The sequence below is a fragment of the Aotus nancymaae genome, unplaced genomic scaffold (genome assembly GCF_030222135.1).
Source record: "Aotus nancymaae isolate 86718 unplaced genomic scaffold, 86718_ANA_hifiasm-v0.15.2.pri h1tg000095l, whole genome shotgun sequence".
NCBI classification, from domain to species: Eukaryota; Metazoa; Chordata; class Mammalia; order Primates; family Aotidae; genus Aotus; species Aotus nancymaae.
The window spans coordinates 542,728-568,058 of NW_026988510.1; the positions used below are offsets into that span (position 1 = coordinate 542,728).

Genomic DNA, 25,331 nt, shown 5'->3' on the forward strand with positions numbered 1-25,331 from the left:
AGAGGAGGAGACACACAACTGCCCAGGTCCATCCGCCTGACACCCCTCTCGTCCCAAGTGCAGCTCCACACACCATCTTGTGACTGATTCCACCTAACAGCTCCTGAGCACTGATGGGAAAGAGCTTAAAGACTCTCTAGTATCCACAACACTGCAGTGAAAGGCGTTAAAAAAGCATCAGAAAGGAAGTTCATAATAGACGGGAGTTTTGTTTACATTCACTTTTAAAATGAAAGCCCACAGAAAAACATCTTGCCGGGCATGGTGGCTGACACCTGTAATCCAAGCACTTTGGAGGCCAAGGCGGGCGGATCACCTGAGGTCGGGAGTTCAAGACCAGCCTGACCAACATGGTGAAACCCCACCTTAAAAAAAAAAAAAAGAAAAACATCTTAATGTATGATTTTTTTTACATTTTATTATTATTAATTTTTTAGAGACGGACTTTCACCATGTTGGCCAGGATAGTCTTGAACTCCTGAGCTCAGGTGAACCACTCGCCTCGGCCTCCCAAAGTGCTGGGATTACAGGCGTGCGCCACCGTGCCCGGCAATGTATGATTTCTATTTCTACGACTTGACAGAGACTGTGAGGGTCGGAGGCAGGAGGTTTGCTGGCACCACCTGGTGCAGGGCGGTAAGACGCCCGGTCAGATGGGAAGCGCCCTGGATGATGGCTCACTGTGTGGACGCAAACATGAGTCTCACTATCCCTGGAGTCAACACAGACCCAGAACCCCCGTCTGGTTTCTCACTCCTGGGGCGGAGGAAGGAGTGCGGGTGCCGTCCGGACCTCCTGCTGCCCCACACACATAGCGGCTCCCACGCAGGCTTGTACTAAGCAGGGGCCCCGGAGAAGGGGCAGCGCCTACCCTATAGGAGACCCCGATGCCGCGTGGGCAGGTAACACCACCTGCTCTCAACACGACACTGCCCAGGCTGCGGGTTGAGAACGTACCACTGAATCCTGGCGTCAGCTCTGCCAGACGCTGGGAGTAAAAGGTGCTGGCCTGGGTCAGCTTCAGGCTCTTCAGGTGCTGCTCGAAAATCTCCCGCCTCTCCTGCCAGAGCCGGGGGAGGACAGACCGTTGGGCTCACACCCAGCTACTGCTGCAGGCGTGGCTTGTATGTCTGTGGGGAGAGGCGGGGTGTCCCCGACGCATCTGCCCTGAGGACAAGCCCCACTTGGAGGCCTGCAGGAACTGCTAGTTTTTAAATCAGTGTTCTTTACCATCAGTCACCACCCATGCGGCTTGTGAGCTGCAAGCAGAATTTTTTTTCTTTTTTGAGACAGGGCATCGCTCCATCGGCCAGGCTGGAGTGCAGGAGCATACATGGTCTCAGCTCACTGCAACCTCGGCCTCCTGGGTTCAAGCCATTCTCCTGACTCAGCCTCCCAAGTAGCTGGCATTACAGACAGGTGTGTGCCATCATGCCTGCCCAAGTTTTGTATTTTTAGTAGAGACAGCATTTCGCCAAGTTGGTCAGGCTAGTCTCAAATTCCTGGCTTCAAGTGATCCACGTGCCTCAGCCTCCCAAAGTTCTGGAATTACAGGCGTTAGCCACTACACCCGGCCATTGGTAGCATTTTATTTCTCATTTTTTTGAGACAGAGTTTCACTCTTGTTGCCCAGGTTGGAGTGCAATGGTGCGATCTCGGCTCAGGGCAACCTCCACCTCCTGGGTTCAAGCAATTCTCCTGACTCAGCCTCCCAAGTAGCTGGGATTACAGGCAATTGTCACCACACCCAGCTAATTTTGCATTTTTAGTAGAGACAGGGTTTCTCCATGTTGGTCAGGTTGGTCTCGAACTCCCAACCTCAGGTGATCCACCTGCCTCAGTCTCCCAAAATGCTGAGATTACAGGCATGAACCACCACACCCAGCCAGGAGCAGCAATTTAAACATAAACAGAACGCTCTTGGATGGCCGGGCCTGGTGGCTCACGCCTGTAATCCCAGCACTTTGGAAGCCAAGGCGGGCAGATCACCTGAGGTCAGGAGTTCAAGATCAGCCTAGCCAATCCAGTGAAATCCCATCTTTACTAAAATACAAAAATTAGCTGGGCATGATGGCAAGTACCTATAATCCCAGCTACTTGCAAGGATGAGACGGAAGAATTACTTAAACCTGGGAGATGGTGGTTGCACTGAGCCGAGATCACATCACTGCACTCCAGCTTGGGCGGTTTGGGGTGGGGGAGAGACAACCTAGCCAGACATGGTGGCACACGCCCGTGGCAGTCCAGGCTACTCAGCTTGAGCCCTGAAGGTCAAGGCTACAGTGAGTTATGATCGCAGCATTGCACTCCAGCTTGGGTGGCAGTGTGACGCCCTTTCTCTAAAAATTAAAAGAAAAAAACTCTAGTGGAATAGCTAAGGAAGCACGTCACACACACCAAGAGCTTATTCTGCAAAACTTCTAATTCCCACACGTTAAATGCATTGAAATCCTGATGTAAAAATGTTTCTTACACAGTCAAGAAACACAGGAGCTGCCCTCCCCTGGAGAAGCAGCGTCCCAGGGGGAGAAAGGCCTCTGCTCCACCCCTCCACTCTCCATCCCAACTCTGGAAGGGTCTCCACTCCACCCCTGCACCCTCCATCCCAACAGAGGCCAAGCACCTGCTGAGGCATCATGGCAGCCGCCTGTGTGCACCCAGCCCTGCTCCCCACCAGCTGACCATGAGGCCCACTCTCCAAACCCTCCCCTTCATGAGCGGAACTCCTGCTCCCTCAGGCCACAACCAAGGCCCTTTGGCCAAGAGGAGTAATGTCCAACCAGAGCCCTGTAAGAGAGGAGGGATTGGGCGAGAGGCCTCATGACTTCTACCCCCACCCCTACTTCAGGCCAGCTGCACAGTCCATGTCCCCAGAGCCCACTCTCCAGATGGAAGGGAGTGAGGCCATGCAAGAATCAAGCTTCCCACTAATTTTCCTCCTGGATCTTGTTTGAAAGGATTTGCTATAAAACCCAGACTGACACCCAGGATAAAAGAGGAGCCCACAGCGGGTAGACAACTGCAAAACCAACAGCAGTGGGTGCAGGAGGCGGACGGGTCTGCCAGGGCATGTGTGGCCCATGTGGGGGCACGCTGGGCAGCGCCAGCACCTGTGGGGCTGTGGCAGGCTTCACACCGAGACGTGGCTTAAAGGAGAGGCCGGACCACTCAGGACCAGAGCGAGGGCGGCCCAGGCGGAGTGGGAGGGACTGGGGTCCTGGCTCTGACCTGCAGCGTGGGAAGATCAATGAAGACGTGCCGGTCCAGTCGGCCTGGCCTCATCAGAGCACCGTCCAAAATGTCGGCTCGGTTCGTGGACGCCAGGACGATAACATGGTCTGTGGTTCCCATTCCTGAGGGGACAGAGGAGACAGGGGCCCTGAGGGTGGGGTCCTGAAACAACAGATTTCCCCTGAGTTCCACTTCAGGATACAGGAGTGGGAGAGCCATCCCCCACTCCGAGGCCCAGCGAGAAAGGAACAGCCCGGTCCTTCTTAACTGGGAGCTGAGCTGTGATCCTTCCCTCATCACTCTCAGCCAGTATCACCAGAAGGAACAGGAATTTGCTTATTTGACAAGTGAAAACAGCAATGCCTTCCCTGGGGCTGGCTACTGAGGCAGAAGGGTCCGAGGCCCTCCTGGAGCTCCCATGGCACCCTGCAGGGTCTCACGGTCTCACGTTTGGTCCTCACAGCCCCACTCGCCTTGGGTCCTGTCATTATTATTGTGACCTTGTAACATCTTTAATGGCTTGATTTAGGTTATGACTTGAAACATTTTATTTTTAACACTTGGCCTTAGGCCCTGGGTTTCAGGCTTGAGGGTTCTCATCAGAGAATTTAAAAGTGAGTCCAGCCAGGTGTGGTGGCTCATGCCTGTAATCCCAGCACTTTTGGAGGCTGAGGCCGGCCAATCACAAAGTCAAGAGATCGAGGCCATCCTGGCCAACATGGTGAAACCCTGTCTCTACTAAAGATACAAAAATTTGCTAGGCATGGTGGCATGCGCCTGTGGTCCCAGCTACTTGGGAGGCTGAGGCAGGAGAATTGCTTGAACCCAGGAGGTGGAGATTGCAGTGAGCTGAGATTGCGCCATTGCACTCCAGCCTAGTGAGAGAGAAACTCCGTCTCAAAAAAAAAAAAAAAAGAGAGTCCAGAAACAATCACTGACTCCTGGTGTATGTGAACCTTGACTGGCCCCTGATGTGAAAAAATCAACTGCAGCTGGGCGTGGTGGCTCACACCTGTAATCCAAGCACTTTGGAGGCCAAGGAGGGCTGATCACCTGAGGTCAGGAGTTCAAGACCAGCCTGACCAACATGGTGAAACCCCATCTTTAAAAAAAAAAAAAAAAAAGGAAAGAAAAATCAACTGCAAAATGCGATTTATGAAGCTTCAGGGAACACCTGAACGGATGCCCATAAGAATTTTCAGGTGTTACCATAATGCTGTGATATTTCTCTGAATTAAAAAAAATGTACTCAGAGCTCATAAGATTCAAAACTCTGGGTCTGCTTTAAAGGAATCCACTGACGGCTGGGTGCGGTGGCTCACACCTGTAATCCCAGCACTTTGGGAGGTCAGGGTGGGCAGATCACCTGAGGTCACGAGTTTGAAACCAGCCTGGCCAACATGGTGAAACCCCGTCTCTACTAAAAACAAAAAATTAGGCAGGTGTGGTGACGGGCACCTGTAGTCCCAGCTACTCGAGGGCTGAGGCAGGGAGGCAGAGGCTGTGGTGAGCCACCCTGGCAAGGGTGCAAGCAGAACTCAGTGGAGAGAAGACAGCGTTTGAGACCAGTGGGGCTAGAGCGCTTTTCCACAGGCAGAAACTGAGCCTGACCAACCTCCCACTTCACATAGAAGCTAACTTAAAATAAGATCATGGATTAGCACAGCTCCTAGGGCAGAGTGTGCTCTATACACTCACTGCCACATTAAGGACAGAGGTAGGGGTGTTCCAGGGTCACACTGGGACCAGGACCCGGGCTTCCCAGGGCCTCATTCAGTGCTTAGACATGGCGAGTTCACACACTGGAGATAAAAGACCCCATGGCAACTACCGCCATGCACACATGTCTGATGACTTGACTTCTCACGGACTGAAAACACAGAGCCTGGCAGCTGACACAGGGTAAGAGCTTGAGCCTGGGAGGTGGAGGCTGCAGTGAGCTACGATGGTGGCACTGCACTCCAGCCTGGGCAATGGAACGAGACTCTGTCTCTGAAGAAAAAAAAAAGCTGAAGCAAGGATGGCATTTTCACAGCAGCCTTTTCTGTGCGTGGCTGCGTGTCAGGGGCCGCCATCTTGGCTTCCGCCTTCTGGGGATGCCCATGTCTAAGGGAAGCCTGTGTGCACTGTTGGGCGTCTGCGGCTCCGGCGTGCAGTCAGAGCTCCTGCTCCCCATCACTTCTTCTTAGCACAGGAGCCGGGACCTGGACGTCCGTTGCTGGAGCAGCCTCTAATGCTGACTTAGGCCCTTCCCAAGGGGGTCTGGGGTCTCTAGGACACCACGTGGCCTGGCTGGCGTGACCAACAAGGCGGGGGTGTTCCTTTTCCTCGGGGTTTTGCCCACGACTGGCGCAGCATACGCCCATCCTGTGCATGTCAATGAACAGAAACTACTCTTCCCCGCAGAAGCAACAAAGCCTGGCCTGAGACCTCAGCGGGGCTGAGCGTGCACAGCTGCGGCTCTGCATAAAAAGACTTGTTTAGTGCTGGCACGACTCAACAAGAGTCCTTCAGTCAGCGATTCCCAGGCCTCAGCAAATCCGGGAACGGAAGCAGCTATTCTTACAGTAGCATAGAGAGGTTCCGTGGAAAAGGCTGTTTGATAAATGCTTGCCGGTAGGCTCAAGTACCCGAAAAGGTGGCCTCTGTCTTCAGTGCGAAAAGCACCCCAAGCAGAGTAAACGACGTCCGTGGCCCTGTGGGCTCCATGAGACAGGAGCAGGTGGGGCCTCTTCTCAGAGTTTCCTCATGGTCCCCTGGGAGGGCGCCTGGTCAACACAGGGAAGGCCGCAGACTCACAGGACGAAGGCCTCACAGTCCACGCCATGCAGCCAGCATGGCCCAGCCACCTGCTTTGGGGCCCTAAGACTCAGACCCGAACCCAGGGTGTGCTGTAGATTTTCTCAAAACCCAAACCCACCACCTTGAGCAGCCTCCAGAAGCAATGGTCAGAGCCACAGTGAAGGCCACACAGCCCCAAACAGGCCACATAAAGATGCTCCACAGAGACGCAGCACAGCAAGCCTGGGGATCCAGAGGCCTCTGAAACGCACGGTGATCTCTGCTTGAGGCGCAGGGCCCGCTTCCCCAGCAGAGGCAGTGGGGTCCCTTGAGGACCCATTTCTGAGGACGTGTCTCCTCAGTGACACCTCAGACATCACAGAATCTGAGTGACTCAGCCCACGTCTCTGAAGACACTCTGTTCTCTGAAAACTATTCCCAGGACCGTTTGCTCTGTGTGCGGAAGGCGGCCGTTCAGGTCTCAGTTGTTCACGCATTAGTTCCTGAACTAGCGTGCTGACAGACGCTGGGATGAGGTACGGGAGACAAGCAGCAGGAGAGACGTGAAGCGTTCTCTGCAAACAGCTCAGCAACGCCGCTGCGTCCTACACGGTCGGGAATCTCGCTCTGATCCTGTACCCTCGGAGCCTGCGGAGCCTACGGAGCACTTGCGTGGCCATCGGTCCATGTGACTTCACAGCAGCCCAGAGACAGATGGGAACGCAGGGCGCCCAGAAGAGACGCGAGACAGCGCGAGGCCAGAGCCCTCAGCAGAGTCCACCAGCTACAGGCACGGTGACACTGCGAACCGTGAGGCGCACCACAGCACCGGTCCAGCCAAATGCACTGCTCGATCTGCCCCTGAGGGTATGTCACAGCTCCAGAGAGGATATTCCTTAACGTCACTGGCCTGTACAAAATGTCACAGCCACCAAAGACAAAGACCGAGAAACAGTGGAGCCTGCCTGTAATCCCAACTACTCGGGAGGCTCCGGCAGGAGGATTTCTTGAGCCAAGGAGTTCAAGACCAACCTGGGCCCAAAGCAAGACCCTGCCTCAAGAAAACAAAAAAAACAAGACCAAGAAATGACACAGGATGGGAGGAAATAAAGGAGATCGAACATCCACGTCGGGGGTCGGAGGCACCCGCGGCTGGGTCTGTGGACACTGTGGCCTGGACCAGCAGACCATACACACCGCAGTTAGCCTTCGAGGCGCTTGTAGGAGGGCATAAAGGAACACTCTGACTACTGTGCCGATGCTTCTGTAAGTCTAAAATTACTTCACAATGAAAGGTGAAAAAAGTTCCACCCTGAGCTGAGTAAAAGCCACGCTGGACTGTGCATGTGCCGGCTAACACACAACTCCAAGCAGGAAGCCACGGGCAATGGAGAAAACGGCAAGTGAGTGGCTCTCCTGGAGCCAGAACATGTGGGGAAATGTCTCCCTCATCTGCAACACCTAAAATGCAACTCAAATTCTGATTAGAATTAAAAATAAACCTTACAAAGCAGAGACTTGAAAAGATGCTTGTACCCCTGGTAAACACAGCCTGATTCACAACAGCCCACATGTCCATGGACGGGCGAATAAACAGACGCGGCCCTACACACAGTGAAGGAAATCCTGACCTGCGTCCAGCACAGACGGCCCCGAAGACGCTCTGCTCCGTGAAAGAAGATGGGCAGCAAAGGACAAACACTGTGGGTCTCTAGCTCTATAAGGTCCTAGAAGAGTCGAACTCAGAGACAGACAGATACAGGCTATAAGAGGCTGGGGCTGGAGAATGGGGAGGGCTCAAAGGGGACAAATTTTCTGTTTGGACTGAAGACAAAGTTCTGGGGTGGATGGCGCTGATGGTGCTCAACAATGGGAATGTACTAATGCCGATAAACCTCAGAATGATCAAAATGGCCACTTTATGTTGATGTATTTTTAAAATTGTTTCTAGAGACAAGGTCTCGCTGTATCACCCATGCTGCAGTGCAGTGGCAGTTGGTGGGAAGACCATGGCACAGCACAGCCCCTAACTTAGGCCCCAGCACCCCCTACCTCAGCCTCTCAAACAGCTGAGAACACAGGCATGCACACCAAGCCTGGCTGTCTGGACATTTTACCACAACAATATCCACCCCCCCAAAAAATAACCTTGCAAAAGTATCTCAGAAGAAAAACAATTCCATGTCACTTTTATTGGGTCAGCTCCATTAAAAAGAAAAACATTGTCAAAGCCAGGCCAGAAGTCAATTTCAAGGAGTCACACAAGAGGTGTGCCTCCCAGGCTGCAGTGCACTGAGGCTCTGCTCAGCGCCCTAACCAGTGTCACACCCTCCCCAGGTGGCACAGAGAGACACATGGCCACACAATCAGACAGACTCACTTGAACCTGGAGATGGAGGCTGCAGTGAGCTGAGACTGTGCCACCATACTCCAGCCTGGCGACAGACTCAAAAAAAAAAAAAACAAACAAACAAACTACTAAATAAAAAATAAATGAAATAGGGCTGGGCACAGTGGCTCACGCCTGTAATCCCAGCACTACAGGGTGGGTGAAACCCCGTCTCTACTAAAATACAAAAAATGAGCCAGCCATTGGGATGCGTGTCTATAGTCCTAGCTACTCAGGAGGCTGACGCAGGGGAATCGCCTGAACCCAGGAGGCAATGAATGCAGTGAGCTGAGATCACACCACTGCATTGCACCCTGGCGACAGACCAAGACTCCCATCTCAAAAAAAAACCACAAAAAAACAAAAATTAGCTGGGTGTAGTGGCAGGCACCTGTAATCCCAGCTACTTGGGAGGCTGAGGCAGGAGAACTGCTTGAACCCGGGACTCAGAGGCTGCAGTGAGTCAAAATCGCACCATTGCACTCCAGCCTGAGTGACACAGCAAGACTGTATCTCAAAAAAAAAGCCAAGTGCAGTGGCTCATGCCTGCAATTCCAGCACTTTGGGAGGCCGAGGCGGGCAGATCACGAGGTCAAGAGATCGAGACCATCCTGGCCATGGTGAAACCCCGTCTCTACTAAAAATACAAAAAAAATTAGCCGGCGTGGTGGCACACGCCTGTGGTCCCAGCTACTCAGCAGGCTGAGGCAGAAGAATCGCTTGAACCCAGGAGCTGGAGTATGCAGTGAGCCGAGATTGCGTCACTGCACTCCAGCCTGGTGACAGAGCAAGACTCCATCTCAAAAAAAAAAAAAAAAAAAAAAAATTACATCTGACAAACCACTTATAATCCTAGTTTTCTTTTATACTATTGCCTTGACCTTGTTTTTTAAAAATTAAAATCTGTGTTTCTTTTTTCTTTTCTTTTTTTTTTGAGATGGGGTCTCCCTCTGTCACCCAGGCCAGAGTGCAATGGTGTGATCTCAGCCCACTGTAAACTCCACCTCCTGGGTTCAAGCCATTCTCTTGCCTCAGCCTCCTGGGTAGCTGGGACTACAGGCTTGTGTCACCACTACCAGCTAATTTTTGTATTTTTGGTAGAGACAAGGTTTCACCAAGTTGCCAGGCTGGTCATGAACTCCTGACATCAGGTGATCCACCAGCCTCAGCCTCCCAAGGTGCTGGGATTACAGGCGTGAGCCACCGCGGCTGTGTTTGCCGAGCGCAGCACAATGACGACGGTTCTTCCACCGACTGCCCTCTAGTTACGAACTGCTGGATAGCATGTGCTCTCATATCATCCTCCCCTGCAGCAAGCAGGGGCACAGGGGCAGCAGACACCCGGGACTCAAGACGAATCACGTCTCATAAGCACTAGTTTAAGACGCTGGAACAATACACGTAAACAGCGTCATCTACCCAGAAAATGACTGTCCTGAAAGCATCAGAAACCTTCTCTGATGGTGCAACGGGGGCGCGGGGCGCACGGCACTGACCGTCCATTTCCACCAGAAGCTGGTTGAGTGTCTGCTCCTCCTCGGTGTTGGAGAAGCCAGACATGGTGGTGGAGCGCTTCTTGCCCACCGCGTCGATCTCGTCGATGTAGACGATGCAGGGAGCGCGGGCTCGGGCTTCCTTGAAGAGGCTCCGCACACGGGCAGCACCAAGGCCTGAGGGGACAGAGAGAACCAGGAAACAGGCAGAGAAAAAACAAAGCCTCTTCCTGTGCCTGGGCCAGACAAAGGTGTCCCCTAAAGATCAATAAACCTATCAGCCTCATCCCTCCAAAGAGACACACAGCAGCTGCTCCCGGGGGGCCCTTGGCAGCCCCTCAAGGCTCACACGCACCGTGCTGGCTCGCAGGACACAAGCGAGAGCGGCTTCAAAGCAGACATCATGCTGTCCGCAGACGCAACAGCTCCTCTAACCCAGGCCTCACTTTCCCTCTCTACTCCCCGCCCACCTGCTTCCCCTTCAGTCTAGCTGCCTGAGGAAGGACGTGTGAAAGGAGCCACGTGGTCAGCAAACACCATCCACAGCCCCCAACCACAACACCTACCTCCAATGACCTCCACGAACTCCGGGCCAGCCATTGCCAAGAACGGCACCTGGGCCTCTGTGGCTACCGCCTTGGCCAGCAGGGTCTTCCCACAGCCAGGGGGGCCGAGCAGCAGCGCACCCTTTGGGACCTTGGCACCAAGCTGGAGGAAGCGCTCTGGGCTCTGGACGGCAGTAGACAACGTCACACTGGTGACATGAGCTTTCAGATTTTTTTTTTTTTTTTTTTTTTTTGAGACAGAGTTTCGCTCTTGTTACCCAGGCTGGAGTGCAATGGTGTGATCTCGGCTCACCGCAACCTCCGCCTCCCGGGTTCAGGCGATTCTCCTGCCTCAGCCTCCTGAGTAGCTGGGATTACAGGCACGCGCCACCATGCCCAGCTAATTTTTTGTATTTTTAGTAGAGACAAGGTTTCACCATGTTGACCAGGATGGTCTCGCTCTCTTGACCTCGTGATCCACCCACCTCAGCCTCCCAAAGTGCTGGTATTACAGGCGTGAGCCACCACGCCCGGCCAGATATTTTTTTTTAAAGGTAACGTCTCGCTGCATCGCCCAGGCTGGAATGCAGTGGCTGCCATGATAGCTCACTGCAGCCTCAAACTCCTGGGCTCAAGCCATCCTCTCACCTCAGTCTCTCGTGTATCTGAGACTATACAGGTATGTGCCACCACGCCTGGCTACTTATAAACATTTTTTGCAGACAGGTTTTCACTGTTACCCAGGCTGATCTCCTGCTACTGGGCTCAAGCAATTCCCCTGCCTCAGCCTCCCGAGGTGCTAGGACTACAGGCATGACCCTGCACCTGCACCACGTCTCTGCACCACGCCTCTGCACCACGCCCTCAGAGACCACGCCCTCAGAGAGAATCTTTAAATGACGCACATGAAAGGCAGGTCATGCACTGCCATGAACTCCGTATGGGGTTTACATGGTTCTGGGATAAGCACGGAGCTCTGCCAGGAATCCAGGATGGCTAATGGCACAGCAGGTATGGGCCTCGGCAGCCTCCCCTTGGCTGCACCCTGTGCACGGAGCTGGCGCTGCTGGTTGAACAGGCACCAGCACCTGCTTGGTGCCCCCATGGGACAGGGTAGAGGCCACCACCAACCCACAACATGTAATCGATGGAATTCCGGGTCCCAAGGCTCTCATCCCCACAAAAAGCCTTCTGGGAGAGAAGGCAGGTCATCTGCCTGCTCACGTCTCCCTCCTGGTCAGCGCTGGCTCTCACCTTCAGATAATCCACAAATTCTCGCACTTCCAGCTTGGCTTCGTGCATTCCTGCCACGTCTTTGAAGCTGACCCCTTTTCCCATCTTCCCATCCACAATTGTGAAACGAGCCATTTTAAGCTGATTCTGTGTGTAAAGAACGAAGTACAAGGAGCTGCGCAAAGCGAGGAAATCAGCAACACAATGCAGGAGGCTGAGCCCACGCACCTGAGCCACTCCCACCCCCCGCCCCACATCTCCATCCCAGGATCCCTTTGGCTCCGCTCAAGTCAGACTGACAGGGCACATGGGTCAGTCTTCAGGCATACAAGGAAAACCTGTTTCGTGTTATTAATTACTAAGAGACTTGACTAGCTATTTACCTTAAAAACCATTATCCCCAGCAGGGCAGTGGCTCACACCTGTAATCCCAGCACTTTGGGAGGCTGAGGTGGGCGGATCACTTGAGCCCAGGAGTTCGAGACCAGCCTGGCCAACATGGCAAAACCCTGTTTCTTTCTTTTTTGTGGAGACGGAGTCTGCTCTGTCCCAGGCTGGAGTGCAGTGGCACAATCTTGGCTCACTGCAACCTCTGCCTCCCGAGGCAAAACCCTGTTTCTACAAAAATACAATAATTAGCCAGGCATGGTGGTCCACACCTGTAGTCCCAACTACTCAGGAGACTGAGGCAGGAGGACTGCTTTAACCCAGGAGGCGGAGGTTACAGTGAGCAGAGATCATGCCACTGCACTCCAGCCTAGGCAATAAAGCAAGACTTTGTTTAAAAAAGAAAAGAAAAATGCAGATTCAACTGCCTTGTAAACTCACCTGGCTCGGGCACCACAGAGTTAGGGTGAGAGGCCCTCAGGCAATGCTGGTCACTAGACGCCTTGCAGCCAGCCTGGGAAACAAAGCCCATGGGAATTTGGCTGCTGCCACATCGTGGCTCCAGGCTGCTCTCTGCCACAGGTTTTCACTGTATTATTTACCTATCCTACAGCTTACGGGAAAAGTATTCAGCAAACACGAACAGAAAAACCCTGAGACTGTAAGTTCAGAGGGCTCTAATTTACAGAACTTACAAAAGCACTGAATCCACCTTCTCTTCCGGTCATTCCAGCCAGGCGGAAAATGTACCACAGGATGGCCAGGCCCACTGCTGTCATCCCCAGGGCGTACAGGGCACTACCAGAAGAAAAGAGGCAGGGGCAGGGGCAGATGGCATCACGAGACAGACACACTTTTCTAAGTCAGAACCACCAGCAGCAAGGTTTCCAAGACGAGAGGAGTAATCCCTATGTCTGGGACTGATGCACAGACGCAGATGATGTGAAAATGGGTTCTCTCATTTCATTCTCGCTGACTATGCTCTGTCACGAAGGCTTCCCAAACGGTCAGACTGAGTGTGCAAAGGCTGGAAATACCTAGTGATCTGGCCAGCCTTGTGACAATAACGCTCAGGGTTTTCTATTTTCAGTATATTTTGTTTTCAGAAGTAAGCAATCAGTTTCAATCAGCAAGGCAAGATCAGTCTAGCAGCAAAAAGCAAATCCCAGGCCGGGCACAGCGGCTCACGCCTGTAATTCCAGCACTTTGGGAGGCTGAGGCAGGTGGATCACAAGGTCAGGAGTTCAAGACCAGCCTGGCCAACACGGTGAAACCTCATCTCTACTAAAGAAAATACAAATATTAGCAGGGCATGGTGGTGTGCACCTGCAATCCCAGCTATTCTGGAGGCTGAGGCAGGAGAATTCCTTGAACCTAGGAGGCGGAGGTTGCAGTGAGCCAAGATCATGCCACTGTAGTCCAGCCTGGGTGACACAACGAGACTCCGTCTCAAAAAAAGAAAAAAAAAAAAAAAGAAATTCTGTCTCTACTAAAAATACAAAAAAACTTAGCTGGACGTGGTGGCATGTGCCTGTAGTCCCAGCTGCTCAGGAGGCTGAGGTGGGAGAATCATCTGATCACGGGAGGTTGAGGTTGCAGTGAGCCAAGACTGTGCTCTGCACTCCAGCCTGGGCGACAGAGTGAGACCCTGTCTCAAATCCCAGGACTTTAGCCCTCATCCTGAAGGAGGGGCTGCCCTGACCCTCCATCTTCTCCGCATCATCGACCTACGAAGACACGAGAAGCGCAGCCTCAGAGCACTGATCTTCCAGGAGTTGCTGGGTGGTACAATTAGAGGTGCATCTTTTTTTTTTTTTTTAATAGAGATGGGGTTCTCCATGCTGCCCAGCTGGTCTCGAACTCATGGGCTCAAGAGATCCTTCTGCCTCGGCCTCCCAAAGTGCTGGGATTACAGGCATAGCCACTGCGTGCAGCTAGAGGTGCATTTTAATCGAAGGACTCCTTGCCGGTCACTGGCATTCTACATCTTCAGAGACTACAAGGGAACAGTAAACCTCTCTGGTTGCAGTACCTGTTGGCCCTTCATTTGCTCCTAGGAAGGAACCTGTGTCAGGGCCGATGGCCCATAACTGCCCATAGCTCCCACCAGGTCTGCTTCTCCCTCAACACTCAAGTGACAACTTCACATTCCTGTTTCTACCCCTCTTGTAGAAAACAGCAACCCCAGGACATTATCAAAGTCCTTGACTCTCTTTTTTCACTGCTAGGCTGATACCGCCTTGCTAACTGAAACTGATCAGTTAGTTTTGAAAACAAAACACAATGAAACTAGAAAAACCTGGATGTCGTTATTGTCCAAGGCTGGCCAGGTCACTAGGTATCTCCAGCATCTGTACCCTTCATCTGACCATTTGGAAAGCCCTCACGAAACAACATACTTGGCGAAAGTTAAACAAGAATGTGAATTCAGACACGCCAGACGACTCAAAAAAGTGACGAAACAAACCCCAACAGACTCGCATGCAGCTGGCCTCCGTATCCATGGGCTCCACCTCTGTGTGTTCGATCAAGCACAGATTGAAAAATCGCACCTGTACTGAACGTGCACAGAAACTTCTTGTCATCATTCCCTAAACAATAAAGTACAACTACCAAAATACTATTTACAGGGTACTGGGTACTACTGGCAATCTAGAGATGGCTGAAAGCATATCACAGGGTGTTCTTAGGTTATATGCAAACACTGTGGCATTTTACCTCAGGGACTTAGGTATCTTCAGATGTTGGTATCCTTGGGAGGCCCTGGAACCAATCCCCCATGGATACCCAGGGTTGACTATATTTGCAAATTTCCTGGCATCGTATCATTCACTTCTACGTTTATTTAACCCTCCCACGAAGGAGTCTAATTAACTACAGGCAAAGACAGTTTGCGATTTTTGTTTGCAATCTGTTTCTCACATTACAAAGCCAAGCTGGGTTTAAAGATGTCCAACATACTTTCCAAAGAATCCCGTTCGCTTGTAGGTAACCGGAATCCTATCCTTGCCCTCGATATTCAGCTCATCTTCAGCTGCTCGAAGCTTCTCTTCAAACCTGTCGATATTTGCAACCTGCATTCGGTACATCAAGGCTAGCCGCTGGGGGCAGAAAGGAGAGGGGACAGTGAGAAAGACGCAGGGACAGACTGGCAACTCACAGTCAACAGAAAACCTGCAGGGAACCCACGGCTCAGACAGCCTCCATGCTGTGAAGAGGATGCCAGTCAGAAACTAGAGATGACTCCAGACCAGGCACGGTGGCTCACGCCTGTCATCCCAGCACTCTGGGAGGCCGAGGCGGGCAGATCACCTGAGGTCGGGAGTTCGAGGCCAGGCTGACCAACACGGAGAAACCCGTCTCCACTAAAAATACAAAATTAGCCAGGCGTGGTGGCGCATGCCTGTGATCCCAGCTCCTCAGGAGGTGGGACCTTCCCACTTCACAACAACATGAATGCAAAGGCACACCAAGCTCCTCGAGTCAACGATGGGGCTACCTCCCGGCGGGCCCCTGGGAAGCTGACAAGGAGCACGTGTACTTCCAAGTCTAAACACTTGTAGTTTCCTCAACCACAATCTGAGAAATGAAATTTCAACAGATAGACTTTCTGATCTAAATTCCATTCATAGGACAACTGTAAGAAGTGGAGTGGTGTCCGCATGCCAGCTCACAGCCCTACCTCTGCTGGGTACCTAGGACTCAGCCCCACCTCTGCCGGGGGCCTGCAGACACAAGGGAGCCTCCCCCACAGAGGCCGGCGTGGCTGCAGGACGGGACTGAGCAAAGCAGTCGAGATGACAGTCAAAACCAGATGTGTTAGGAAACTGCAGCCACAGAGGGTTCGTGCTTCCCCACAAAAGCTGACTGTTCATCCCTCACACCAGGACACCACTGGGTCTGCCTCCCTGGCCTGTCATTCTCCAAAAGCAGTGTTTTCCTAAGTGAGCTCCACACGTTTAGCTCAGATTTCAGCATGACTGGACGGCACCAGCCCAAAGCGGACAAGACAGACCTGCAGGGCTCTCTGAGGCTCGCTGGAAACTCCAGCAGAGGACAGGGATGGGGGGGTGGCACCTACTGCTCCCTCACTTACACCCCAAACTGCTAAGACGGCATTCTGAGCATTTTCTCCTGAAGGTAGCTGTTTTATCAGGTGACTCATCTAGAAATGAGCACGATGCCCCAGGTTAAAATAACCTTCCAGGCTGAAAAGAGCAGGTGTCCCTTGGAGAATTTGCGTGAATGAATGCCACCCTCCACTTAGCCATGGTGTTCATTTGGGTTTCCGGTTTTGAAAAATATCAAGACAGAGCCCAGGAGGTCAAGGATGCAGTGACATGCAGAATCCTGAGCAACCCAGTGAAGGGGCAGACGCTCTGGTGGAGGCCCCGGGCATTTCCCCCTGGTCTGGGCCACGCCAATCCCAGACCACTTTTCCTAATCACTGGTCCACACATTATCCAGGGTTAAATTGCTCCAAACACAGGTTCTGACACACTCTTGGAATCTAAAGACCTGGCTGGGAGCAGTGGCTCACACCTGCAATCCCAGCACTTTGGGAGGCTGAGGGGGGCAGATCACCTGAGGTCAGGAATTCAAGACCAGCCTGGCCAACATGGAGAAACCCCATCTCTGCTAAAAATAAAAAAATTAGTTGGGTGCGGTGGCAGGTGCCTGTCATCCCAGCTACTCAGGAGGCTGAGGCAGGAGAACCACTTGAACCTGGGAGAAAGACGTTGCAGTGAGCCGAGATCACATTATCGCACTCCAGCCTGAGTGACAGAGTGAGACTCCACCTCAAAAAAAAAACGACCAAATAAATACAGATAAATGGGTTGAGGGCCCTCTATGAGAAAGCAGCACGCCCTCAACTCCAGGCGTCCAAGAGGACGGCAACAGCCTGCGCCCACACCCTCACTCACAGGCCGCCCAAACACCACCGCTCCGGGGTGCAGGTAGACTTCCACCACGTCGCTCTCGGGCACGACCTGGACGCGCTGCACCTCGCCCTTTGCCAGCATCTCGTGGACAAAGTCGTTCCAGGAAATGCTGCCCCCGCCGGTGCTGAGGGCGTTCAGGAGGCTCATGACAACCGCGATGACCAGCAAGGTACGGAGCCGCTCTCGGTACATCTGGTCCTCCCGCTCCCGGCGTCTCCTGTCCTCTGAGCCAGCAGAGAAGCAAGAAAGAGAACCAAACGCATGAGCATGACACGGGTGACATGCAGAGCTTCTTCAGGAAAGCTCCACTGAACTGGGAGGGGCGGTGTCCTGTGCGGAAGATCCTGCATTTGTGCCGATTTTTCCCTAAAGATAATGGAGAGAAAGACAACGGGAATCTGTCCCAGGTCACCGACACGTCATTCGCCAAGGTCACTTCAGCAAGGAGCAGGAGTGCTTCCCACCTTAGATAAGACGAAACCATTTCTTTTTCTTTTTTCTTTTGTGCAGGGGTGACAAGAAGCCAAGTCACCCCCGCACAGCCGGTATCTATAGCAAACCACCCCACGTGGAGCTCCCCAAGACAGGCCCACACCTGTTGAATAAAGCAAAGCTTCAACTGGTTACCAGCTCTCCTAGCTGCCTGTGTCCAAGGAACTCCACCTCATTACACACACCTGGTCAGAGCAAGCGCCAAGACCCAGACACAGGCGGGGCTGGTATAAACACAAAGGCCAGTCCAAGGGCCAAACCCTAAGGCAGGAAGCCCACTCGGTCTCACCTGCGCCTGAGGACATACCAACATGGATCCAGCAGCACATACGCCATCTCCAGAACACCTAAGCCTGAGGACACACCGCCACGGACCCAGAAGAGGGGACAATGCCATCTCCAGAACACCTGTGCCTGCGGACACACTGCCAGGGACCCCGCAGCGGGAACAAGAGGTGCATGTGTGCTTGAGATTCACAGCTCCACTCCTCCCACACTGTCTGGGGGCTTCATGCTGGCAGCACAGCCAGGCCTGTGCATATCCCATGTACCACTTCCTTTCCAACAATCAGTTTAGAGGAATTCAAACAATATTTAAATTAGTTTAAAAATACAAAATGCGGCTGAGCACAGTGGCTCATGCCTGTAATCCCAGCACTTTGGGAGGCCGAGGCGGGCGGATCATGAGGTCAGAAGATCAAGATGATCCTGGCCATGGTGAAACCCCGTCTCTACTAAAATACAAAAAATTATCTGGGCTTGGTGGCAGGTGCCTGTAATTCCAGCTACTCAGGAGGCTGAGGCAGCGGAATCGCTTGAATCTGGGAGACGGAGGATGCAGTGAGCCAAGATCGTGCCGCTGCACTTCAGTCTAGCAAAAGAGCAAGACTCTGTCTCAAAAAAAAAAAAAAAAAGAAAAAGAAAAATACAAAATGAAGCTGGGTGCGGTGGCTCACGCCTGTAATCCCAGCACTTTGGGAGGCCGAGGCGGGCGGATCATGAGGTCAAGAAATCGAGACCATCCTGGCTAATATGGTGAAACACCTCTCTAATAAAATACAAAAATTAGCTGGGCATGGTGGCGTGCGCCTGTAGTCCCAGCTACTCGGGAGGCTGAGGCAGGAGAATCGCTTGACCCCAGGAGGCGGAGGTTGCAGAGATCGCACCACTGCACTCCAGCCTGGCGCCTGGCGACAGAGTGAAACTGTCTCAAAAAACCAAATAAACCCAACATGAAACCTACTGAAAAGGTCTGTCAAAATAATTGCTTTGAAAATATGAAGGTACATTTTAGATACCACTGTGTCTTGTTGTAACAGATTCTAATAGCATACTTAATACTTAAAGCTCGTATTCATAAAGACAATTTTATAAATCCTAGCGCTTATTTTAGAGAGCAAATTTAGGTTCTCAGTTGAGTATCTAATTACTACTTCCCATATTTAACTACCAACCGTGTTTTCTACTAGAAACATGGTACGCCCCGTGAAACTGCGAGAAATAACTTCCTAAAAGCTACTCCAGCCGCCCCAGAGGGAGGATCCAGAGCCACGGTCAACGCTTCTCCTTCAGAAGCTCTGTGACCATACCGACAGGGTCCCATTTTCTTTTTGTTGCCATGGATCTCGCTCTATCACCCAGACTGGACTGCAGTAGTGCAATCAGGGCTCATCGCAGCCTCGACCTCCTAGGTTCAAGTGATCCTCCCGCCTCAGCCTCCTGAGTAGCTGGGAATACAGGTGCACGCCACTGTGCCCTGATAATTTTTTAAATTTAGTACAACATGAGGTCTCACTATGTTGCCCAAGCTGGTCTCAAACGACTGAGCTCAGATGACCCTCCCACCTCAGCCTCCCAAAGTGTTGGGATTACAGGCGTGAGCCACTGCACCTGGCCAAAGAATTTCTTTTTTTTTTTTTTTTTTTTTTTTTTTTTTTTTTTTTTGAGACGGAGTTTCGCTCTTGATACCCAGGCTGGAGTGCAATGGCGCGATCTCGGCTCACCGCAATCTCCGCCTCCTGGGTTCAGGCAATTCTCCTGCCTCAGCCTCCTGAGTAGCTAGGATTACAGGCACGCGCCACCGTGCCCAGCTAATTTTTTGTATTAGTAGAGACGGGGTTTCACCATGTTGACCAGGATGGTCTCGATCTCTTGACCTCGTGATCCACCCGCCTCGGCCTCCCAAAGTGCTGGGATTACAGGCTTGAGCCACCGCGCCCGGCCAAGAATTTCTAATAAAATTCAAATGACGACTTGGATTTCGTCTCCAATTTTGTCACTAACATGGAACCCTTCCCCAGTGAGGGGCAGCCAGGCATGTTAATTCACAGGCTGTGTGACACAGGCAGGCGATTCGTCTCACTGCGTCAGGGAGCAGGATCTGCCCAACATGGTGCTGAGGCCACGCAGACCTTGGGAGAGTCTGACCCCATCATACCACCTTCTTCTGAAGCTCCTGAGGCTAAAACAGTTTAGCTGTTCAGTGAGTCCTCTCCGGCCTCCGGGGCCTCCTCAGTGGCAGGAAGGAGGCCAACAGAGCGCCCAGGATGCAGGACCACAGAGAGGCCTCTTTCAGCCACGAGTCAAGGCACTGCAGGAGAAATCCACTGTGCTCTGTGAGCACACGCGGGCGATGACCTAGAGAACCAGGCCAAGGAGGGTCCTCAAACAGGCCCTGCACCCGTTCTGGGGTTCTGCGCTGGCGCAGGCCAGTACAGCCCTGTCTGAGAACTGCGTGGCAGGTAGGATCAAGAGCTATAAATAGCATTTCGTTTAACTCAAAATCCTACCTCTGAAACGTTCACCTAAGGAAATGAACCTTAAATTCTGGCCAGGTGCGGTGACTCACGCTTGTCATCCCAGCACTCTGAGAGGCTGAGGAGGGTGCATCACCTGAGGTCAGGAGTTTTAGACCAGCCTGGCCAACATGGTGAAACGCTGTTCCTACTAAAAATAAAAAAATTAGCCAGTCGTGGTGGCATGCATCTGTAATCCCAGTTACTTGAGAGGCTGAGGCAGGAGAATCGCTTGAACCTGGGAGGTAGAGGCTGCAGTGAGCCGAGACTGCACCACTGCACTCCAGCCTGGGTGACAGAGCATGACTCTCTCCCCAAGTCAAAAAACAAACTTAGCTGGGCATGGTGGCATGTGCCTGTGGTCTCAGTTATTCAGGAGGCTGAGATGGAAGAATTAATAAAAAACAAAAACCCTCACAAGATCCTTGAGGTGTAAAAGATGAAACTGAATCTCATCCTGAGATTCTCAACAGAAGGTGACATCTAAACACTCTAGGGGCGGGGCCGCGCGGTGGCTCACGCCTGTAATCCCAGCACTTTGGGAGGCCGAGGTGGGTGGATCACGAGGTCAAGAGATCGAGACCATCCTGGTCAACATGGTGAAACCCCGTCTCTACTAAAAATACAAAACATTAGCTGGGCATGGTGGCGCGTGCCTGTAATCCCAGCTACTCAGGAAGCTGAGGCGGGAGAATTGCCTGAACCCAGGAGGCGGAGGTTGCGGTGAGCTGAGATCACACCATTGCACTCCAGCCTGGGTAACAAGAGCGAAACTCCGTCTCAAAAAAAAAAAAAAAACAACACTCTAGGGGCCAGGGGGCAGTGACTCACACCTGTAATCCTAGCACTTTGGGAGGCTGAGGCAAGTAGATCACCTGAGGTCAGGAGTTCGAGACCAGCCTGAGGAACATGATGAATTCTGCTGAGAACCCCGTCTCTGCTAAAAATACAAAAATTAGCCAGGCGTGGTGGCAGGCACCTGTAATCCCAGCTACTTGGGAGGCTGAGGCAGCAGAACTGCTTGAACCTGGGAGGCGGAGGCTGCACTGAGTTGAGATTGCACCATTGCACTCCAGCCTGGGTGACAGAGGTAGATTCTGTCTCAAAACAGAAAAAACAAACGAAAAACACTCTAGGTATAAAAGGCACTTCCTCTGCCTGGAAGACCCTCCAGCTCCTTCCCGTTAAGTCCTTAACTTGTCCAGCCCAAGCCTGCAGAGCGTCCTTCCGTGGAGCTGCCCAACATGCCTCTTACCACCATGCCTTCAGCGTTGTGGCCATTTGTGCCCGCGCACCCAGTGCTGCAAGCGCCTTCCACCCGTGTGCCTCCAGCAAGGTTCCTCAGGACACTCTGGGGAGTCGCAAGCTCACAGGGAGCTGGGGGTGCAGCCTGAGTTCCTGCTGCCTGTGCTTCTGAGGCAGTGCTGCCCCGCAGCACTCAGGAAACGCACCTGCCTCCTGGGCCTCACTGCACAGCCGTGGACAGCAGCCTGCAGGACCACTGGCAAGTTTTGTTGCCAAAATTCCTCTTCCAGGAAAAAAAAAAAAGTCAATTGTTGACAATTAGATATTATGATCAGTAACTCACCTGAGTCATCTAAAAATGGCTGATATCACTGAGTCTCAAGGAATCAGCCACAGGGCCACACGAGGCTTATCACACTTGAAAACCGCCCCTGCAGACAGCAGCCCCGAGTGCCACAGCTGAACCTTACGGACGAGAGGCACAGTGGAGCAGGGGCTCCACCACGAGCAGTCACACCTCACAGGGGAGGGGCCTTCTCCACAGGAAGCTGTGAAAATGTGACCAGTTGCTTTGTTGCTGGTTAAGTTTCTGACTGTGAAGTAATAGCTTCACATGTAGTTGTAAGAAAGGGGACAGGGCAATGCCTTGTCCACCTGCTTCCAGTGGTTACATCTCGCAAGCGATGACCAGATCCCTGCCGGGCTCTCCCACCACGACAGTCCTCCAAGCTCCTGGGCCACCCCGTGACATACGCGCAGTGTGTGCATTCGTGTACCCACCGTAGCCAAGGCGGGCAACAGCCCAACCACAGGATCCCTCGGCTGTCTCCCTCCCCATCCTTGGCCCCTGGCAAACACGAATCTCTGTTCCATCTCTGTAACTTTTGCCTTCAGAGAATGCTCTATAGAAAACTGAAAACCACACAGAATGGGATGTTTTGGGCCTGCCTTTTCTCACTTGGCATAATTCCTTCTGGCTTCCCCCGAGTTATCAGTGAGTAGTATAAGAGATGAAACTGAATCTGACCCTGAGATTCCAACCAATTACTTTTTGGGCAACCACTACTTACAATTATCCTGTGTGGCTGGCAAAGCTGTTTCTAAGCCATGTTCAGTACTGCTCTTTCATTTAAGGAGGAGCCAAAGAATCTTCATGTACACAGATGCGATGAGGTTCAGCATCCGACCACGAAGGAGGCCTGTCTGAGGGCCAGGACTGTGCTGTGCGTGTCTGATGGAGTCAGCAGTCCTGAAAACCCACACAAACCAACCCCCCTCAACCACAGCAGAAGGCCCAGGGGAAGCCCAGGGTAGGTTCTCAAAAGAATGATTCTCTGGCTCAGTAAATAATGATCCTCTAATGCAGATTTCCTCAAAGCAAAGTACAATTCAACCCAAAACTGAGTAAATGTGCGACACTCAGAGGCAGAAGAGACGCACAAGTCAGCCACTTGCAGCCTCCCCCATAAGCAGCTGCAGGACCGAGGACAGCAAAGGGCATGATGACTCCTGCTCTGCCTGCCCACCTGCACGCACACAAAGGCACCTGCCACCGCAGCTGCGGCTACGATTTCCCTGGGTAAGCACCTACAGCACGCCAAGAGTGATCACCAGGAGGCTGCCATGCCATTCCTTCCAGGAATAAGAGTTATTAGTGGAGCCAAGCATGTCCCTGAGTAACCACCACACAACACACGAGGCTGAATGCAAAATCTGCCCAGGCCACAAAATCCTTCCCTCTTCTCACAGGTGACCTCTGAGCAACATGGGAGTGAGGTGCACATGTTCACTTACACGTGCATTTTCTAACACCCCTGTTACCCCTGAGACAAGGAGACCAGCCCCTCGGCCTCCTCCTCAGCCCACTCAAAGTGAAGGCCCCGATCCTGGTGTTTGCCTGCAGCAAGACGGCGGTGGTCTCAATGTCAGTGGCGCTGAAGCAGGCGTTGTGGTGGAGAAGGGCAGTGGCTGTAGCTGCCCTTTCTGTTTCCAAGGTTCCGACCAGGTCGTTGAGCACTTCCACATGGAGATTGGCACAGGACCAAACTCAAGACAAGCAACTCATAACTGCTGATGAAAAACTGGGCTGATCCCTTATCCAACATGGTTCTAACCTTCCGTACTAAAGAAGATGCAATTTTCTTTGCAGAAAAAAATGGATGGAGCTATGATGTTGAAGAGAGGAGAGTTCCAAAACCCAAGTCCAAGTCTTATGGTGCAAACTTTTCTTGGAACAAAAGAACAAGAGTATCCACAAAATAGGTTGGCACTGACTATATCTGTGCTTGACTGTGAATAAAGTCAGCTGTGCAGTATTTATACTCCATGTATAATACATCTCTTAATCTCCTAATAAATTTGACCTTTAAACTACAAAAAAAAAAAAAAAAAAAAAGTGAAGGCCCCAAGAATGAAGACCTTTATGCTGAGGGGCCTTAATAAATAGGGAATTAGGCCAGGCACGGTGGCTCTCGCCTGTAATCCCAGCACTTTGGGAGGCCAAGGTAGGCGGATCACCTGAGGTCAGGAGTTCAAGACCAGCCTGGCCAACAGGGAGAAACCCCATCTCTTTAAAAATAAAATAAAATAAAATAAATAGGGAATAGCCAGGCATGGTGGCTCACGCCCATAATCCCAGCACTTTGGGAGGCCGAGGCAAATGGATCACAAGGCCAGGAGTTCAAGACCAGCCTGGTCAACATGGTGAAACCCTGTCTCTACTAAAAATACAAAAATTAGCCGGGCATGGTGGTGGGCACCTGTAATCCAAGGTACTTGGGAGGCTGAGGCAGGAGAATCACTTGAACCTGGAAGTCAGAGGTTGCAGTGAGCCAAGATAATGCCACTTCACTCCACCCTGGACAGTGAGACTCCATCTCAAAAAATAAATAAATATGGCAGGGCGCAGTGGCTCCCACCTGTAATCCCAGGACTACGAAAGGCCCAGGGAGGCAGATCACCTGAGGTTGCAAGTTCGAGACAAGCCTGACCAACATCGAGGCCCCTTCTTCACTAAAAATACAAAAGTACCCGGGCATGGTGGTGCATGCCTGTAATCCCAGCTACTCGGGAGGCTGAGACAGGAAAATTGCTTGAACCGGGAGGTGGAGGTTGCAGTGAGCTGAGATCACACCACTGCACTCCAGCCTGGGAGACAAAGTGAAACTGTGGCGCAAAAAAAAAAAAAAAAAAAATACAGGAGAAAAGTCCTGCAATCTATTCAGAACAATTACATATGAAGATTCAGAAACCTTTGAAAAGGTAGTTCTGAGTGGCTGTAGGCATTGACACTTACTGTAAAACCAACAGTGACGCTGAGGATGAGCCTGAAGCCAGAAACACCTGAACTGAATCCAACCAAGAAACACTGGTGTCCTTTCCTGCAGTCACGACCTCCCCTCGAGAGCCCAGCAGCGAGCGTCACAGCTCCTCTCACAGAGAGTAAAGGTGTTCCAAGCCTTGGGAAATGCAGTGTCTCACCCAAAATCAAACAACCAGGACGGCACTCCTGAAACAAACTCCCGCTAAACTCCACCCACATTCACAATAATAATCCAATCTTCCCAGGGCTGAACCCTGATTTCCACATCCTGAAAACCATTCTGAAAAGCAACATGGGAAAAAAGTCCTCATGACAGCGCCCGACTCAGCTTCCAAGGCCATGGTGCCGTTCTAGAAAGACGAGCTCTAATGAGCAGCTGACTTCTGGTGACAGGCCTCAGGGATCCAGAAGCAAAGCATTTCTGAAGCTGACTTTCACCCTTGTGCCCCTCAGGGCTGTGAATCTGACGCTGACT

General features: G+C 52.1%; 1 protein-coding gene and 1 pseudogene across 5 annotated transcripts in view; one reads left to right on the forward strand and one right to left on the reverse strand.

The window, feature by feature from the left end:
• SPG7 (SPG7 matrix AAA peptidase subunit, paraplegin) overlaps window positions 1-25,331 on the reverse strand; it is a 46,423-nt gene that overhangs the window by 11,413 nt on the left and 9,679 nt on the right. For all 5 annotated transcript variants that reach the window (XR_010340005.1, XM_064369946.1, XM_064369945.1 and 2 more), the window contains exons 4-11: window positions 16,985-17,226; window positions 15,021-15,160; window positions 12,755-12,857; window positions 11,694-11,819; window positions 10,461-10,623; window positions 9,898-10,071; window positions 3,229-3,353; window positions 958-1,060 (exon numbers count right to left, since the gene is read on the reverse strand). Coding sequence is in view for 4 of the 5 variants with exons in the window: in XM_064369946.1 (XP_064226016.1) it covers window positions 958-1,060; window positions 3,229-3,353; window positions 9,898-10,071; window positions 10,461-10,623; window positions 11,694-11,819; window positions 12,755-12,857; window positions 15,021-15,160; window positions 16,985-17,226 (1,176 nt within the window). In the remaining variant the exon portion in view is untranslated. The remainder of the gene's footprint in view (window positions 1-957; window positions 1,061-3,228; window positions 3,354-9,897; window positions 10,072-10,460; window positions 10,624-11,693; window positions 11,820-12,754; window positions 12,858-15,020; window positions 15,161-16,984; window positions 17,227-25,331) is intronic.
• Window positions 17,284-23,929, forward strand: LOC110568322 (NADH dehydrogenase [ubiquinone] iron-sulfur protein 4, mitochondrial-like; annotated as a pseudogene).